The 4,579-nt window shown below is 38.0% G+C and overlaps 1 protein-coding gene across 1 annotated transcript in view; it reads right to left on the minus strand.

Moving 5' to 3' along the window:
* Positions 1 to 4,579, minus strand: part of IARS (isoleucyl-tRNA synthetase) — a 103,584-nt gene that overhangs the window by 77,699 nt on the left and 21,306 nt on the right. The window contains 2 exon segments of the mRNA XM_010290383.1: positions 2,017 to 2,112; positions 3,704 to 3,764. Coding sequence (XP_010288685.1) covers positions 2,017 to 2,112; positions 3,704 to 3,764 — 157 coding nt within the window.

The raw sequence follows: 4,579 nt of genomic DNA on the forward strand, positions 1-4,579 counted from the left end.
ATTGAGGAGAAGGCATAGAGATAAGACGACACTTTCTGTGAAGGACTGAGCTCTTTTTATTCTCCAACAACCCTTGCCTCCTGCTCCACTTACCCCTTCCCTCTTTCCTGTTCACCTTCAACACAACAGTAAAGGAATTCAGAGAAGCCCATTAATTCGGAAGACAGTCCTGCCTACAAATCATGAGTTATCCCCCTTCTTTAATCTCAGCTTCTCTACTTAAAGACAAACATTTAATGCCAATGCATATAACACTCAGTATTCTATATAGAGCCTACTGTACAATGATGAATTTCTGAACCTAAACCAGAACCCTTTGTGAGCCTTTCTGAACAAGAATAATGAGGGGGCTGTCAAAAGTGAACTACACGCACCCCAAAAGAACAAGGTAGTTGCATTAAGTGCAACATATAGTATGTAATTTCCTTCTAAAGGTAGCATACCCAGTTGACTCCGGTCTATGTATCATGCATTATAAATTCAAGCTGCTCCTTAGTTAATGAGTGCAAAGTTTTGTTTGTGATGTTAGTGTACTTTTTTCCCCTCACACAAATATTTTATGCATTTTTTTTGTTTGCAATGCATTTAACTGATACTCTCTTTTTTTTAAAATGGCTTTAAAGATAATTGCTGAACTTCCCAGGAGAGAGAGACAAAAGATTTTTTTGCTCTGTGTTTACACAAATCTCTGTGGGCTTATAACAAAATCAAATAAAAAAGGGCAGATAATCCTCGCTCTAACTGGCCAGTCAGGCTTTCCAACAAGCTGTTTCCAACAACTGAACTGTATTGTGCAAATACACAACAAAACAATACAGCAGCCAAAGGAAAGTTTCTTCCAGAGCTCCTTCTCTATTAGTAGCCTATTTTCATCCTTTACTCCAGCTCCTACAGCAAGAGCTCCTGCCTCAAAACCAAGTCTGCTTCCTCACCCCTCAGTCAAGTCCTTGCAGGATTCAGCTATAGGGGAGTCTTTGAGGTGCAAGTAGTGTGATAGGCTTCAGGCTCCTTAAGACACTTTGCCAGTCACCATGAATTTCTTTATTAACTAACAACATCCAGCCCAGTCTGATTTTCTCAATTCACAGCTGGGACATCTTTTCCTATCAATGTTCCTCTTGACAAGGGAAACGCTGCCACAATGGACACACCCTTCAGAAAAAAAAAAAAAAGACTGAAAAAGAATGGGATATTTCATATGAATACAAAGAGGCCTATTACTAATGCCAACAGTTTCTGGAAATGATGATATAGCTTGTGGTCCAGGGATTGCTAGCTGCTGGGCGTTGGCAGCTGTATTGCAAGTTTTTTGAGGGCATCTTTGGATAATGGCTGAAGACAGGGCACTATACAAAAAGGACAATGAGTCTAAACTACTGCATTTAATTCATGTGTCTAAAAACTGAAATGATGAAATCCATGAAAAATTATCCCTCCTAACCTTCAGAAGAATAGACTAAAGGAAAGGACAATGAGAAAAAAGAATGGAGAGCAACAAAATCCTTTTACACTGAGGATAAAGTGTCAGTACAAAAGCAGTCAAAGCATTTTTTTTCATTCTCTAAAAGCCCAATGAGTAATGAAACTGAAACACTGAAGAGGGGCAGTGTGCTGAGCAGAACTGCTATTACGATCCAAAATTATCACTTAGCAAAGCCAGTTTTGACTATCAGTGTAACAGATCATTTCTTCTCAGAGCTGTAAATTTAGACTTTGAGAAAAGCTAAGACCAATGACACCCAGAAGATACAGTCATGAGTTCACTTCACATACCACAGCAGTAACTAAATCTAGAGACACCTAAAATCTCCAGTCTAGCACACAAAGGGCACTCGTGAGTGCAAGAACTCACTAGAATACAATGCTACATTGGATTCTTACATTTTTAAGTAGGAAATGGGAGGATTATTTAATATCATAGTCACCCTGACAGACGGTCCCCAGTAGCTGGAAATCCAAGCAATGTGTGTTGGAACAAAATTAACATAACAGAACAGATATGTAGTTCATACTCACAGCACCAAAATAGGGGGCCTGATGTACAACACCTGTGCCTTCCTCCTCCTTCACGTAACTGTCTACTACCACAGCAAAGGCACCTTTATCTTTGCACTGCAACACAAAAATATGTTTTTCAAATATACAGCAAAAGAGAATTCTTAAGAACATGGAAAAGCCACTGACCACCCTTAAGAGTCAAGAACTGCATCAAAAATAAATGAGACAAACTAAAATGGGACATTCCTAACATTATTTAGTCATTTCCCAGAGCTGAGACACCCAGGTTGTATACTACATTTAAACAGTGGCAATTGTTATTAAACCTACGACCTCTCCAGAAAGCCTTATAGTCAATTACTCTTCCAGCCACAGATCTTCACACAGTTCTGTGCTTAACAGACTACAAATCAATATACTCCTGTAAGTGAGGCTATGACCAAGAAAGCTACAGAGATTCTATATACAGAAGTGTCCTTGCATTTTTGTATGTCCACTGTACCTTCTAATTAAAAAAAAAGTTTGCGTTTATAGCAATACATTACATTTTCTTTATTTCTTCCAGAGAATGAGAAGGTGGTCAGTAAAAAAAGAAAAAAAAAGGGGGAAAAAATTGACAAGAAAATATCTGGCAATTTGCAGTGTGTTCAGTATATAAATAATGAAAAATAAAGATATATTTTCTATTCCTTAATGCAAAAGTAGTAATAAAAAAATTGCAGCCACAGCTGAACCAAATATGTTACAAAATATTAGGTTTGGCTTGTTCTGAAGAAGGATATTTTGAGATAATAAATCCATTCTAAAAACAACACAAAACCCAAACCAAAGCAGTATCTGCCTGTCTGCTCCTTAGAAGTACAGCATGACTCAGAAAATGTATCCATTCGAAACCCCTACACCTGCAGTCCTGTTTTTCAGATTCAGCTACGTGTTTGACCTTTCTCTAGAAATAACAGGTCCTGCTCCCTACAGAGGTTTTCTCACCTTTGCCAGCTTCAGCACATGATTCAGAACAGATGGTAGTCACAAACGACCAAATCCCTCACACAAGTTAACAGCTGCTTGTCCGGCAGTACTGTAATCCACTTCAACTCTTTGAAAAATTTAATCCATTTTCCATCAGAATTTTTTAAAAATATATAAATACTCTACCCTGTCTCTTATTGCTTTATATTCTATTATCACCTGCAGAGCGACTAACTACACCAGACTTACGCAGCACTTAAATGCCGCACATCCATAAAAGCCAGATATATCTGTAGTTATTTTAGCAAAGGCTTTTAACTCTTCAATGGAAAACACTACACATCTGCGACTGTTATCCACAAAGTCATTCTCCTGTGAATACAAAATCTGTGGACTTAATAGGCAGACAGCAGAAGCTCAGCCGATGAAAAGTTGAGCGAATACGGCGTATTTATTAATGTGTATTGGGAGTTTTTCTGCTATCTAAAGCAGAACTACTATGTATCACTGAATTCTTACTCTCGGTGTATTTAAAAATTAAGGGGAAAAAAAACAGGAAAAAAAAGAGTCAACCCTCTGGTTTTCAACAATTCACTTGGATTTAGAACTACTTTAATACAAGATGGGGTTTGTTATCAGGATGCAAGATTTTTAAAATATAAATACGCAATACTGAAAACTGTTTTTACTTTTATCTTTGTATCCTGTATTGAACACCAAACTTGTTCCATCTTACCTGAATAAAATATTCAAAGAGTGGTTTATACTTCTTGCCTTTAAGAGCAATGCCAGGAAACCTGAGGAGAAAGATTTACATGAACACAAATTAACAACTTGAAAATTGCTTAGTCAGCTGGTAGGAATGCTATTTTTTCCCACTTCCTTTTTCTTCTTCCCTAACAGAATTGGACTTCATAAGGTGAAGGGGGGAGGGGGAATGTATTTTCTCAACAGTTTGCTTCCCATTTCTACATCTCTTCAGCAACTTGGACAAGAACCGTAACGTGTCTTAATACATCTCTGCTAACAGACAACAGGTATGCTTGTACCTGATGGTTTTTCAATAAAGCTATCATTATAAATTGATGTAGGAATTAAGCATTAATAACAACCTATTTCTGGTAAAGCTAGGCAAAGAGCTTCTGCATAAAACACATCCTCAATTTCACATTCATAACAACAAAGCCCTATAGCTCAGCACCTTCAACAGAACTAAATAAACACTGATCTGAGACACCTAAAAAATTATATGCACAGAAGATACAGGGTATCGCAGCGCTTAAAGCTTGGATACCTCATTCCTGATTCTAAAATTAGGCATCCAACCTCTCCACGGTCATCTCAGAGAAAGATCCAACACGGACAGCACTGACTGAGGGACCAACTGAGACAGACAAGAAACGCAAGACCGAGATAGAGCCTGTAGATCTGGCTGTTTTCAGGCTTCTGATAATAGTTGACACAGACTAAGGTGATTAGGTTGGGATTCACTGCTCAGAAGCCCGCTGAAAATGCTTAATCTTACATCTTCCATTTCAGGAAAAAGTCTAGTTAAAACAACTTCATTTAATAGGTGGGATACCTCTCAATGTCTCACAGCTGTGATCTTTCC

This window comes from Phaethon lepturus, unplaced genomic scaffold, assembly GCF_000687285.1.
Source record: "Phaethon lepturus isolate BGI_N335 unplaced genomic scaffold, ASM68728v1 scaffold10667, whole genome shotgun sequence".
NCBI classification, from domain to species: domain Eukaryota; kingdom Metazoa; phylum Chordata; class Aves; order Phaethontiformes; family Phaethontidae; genus Phaethon; species Phaethon lepturus.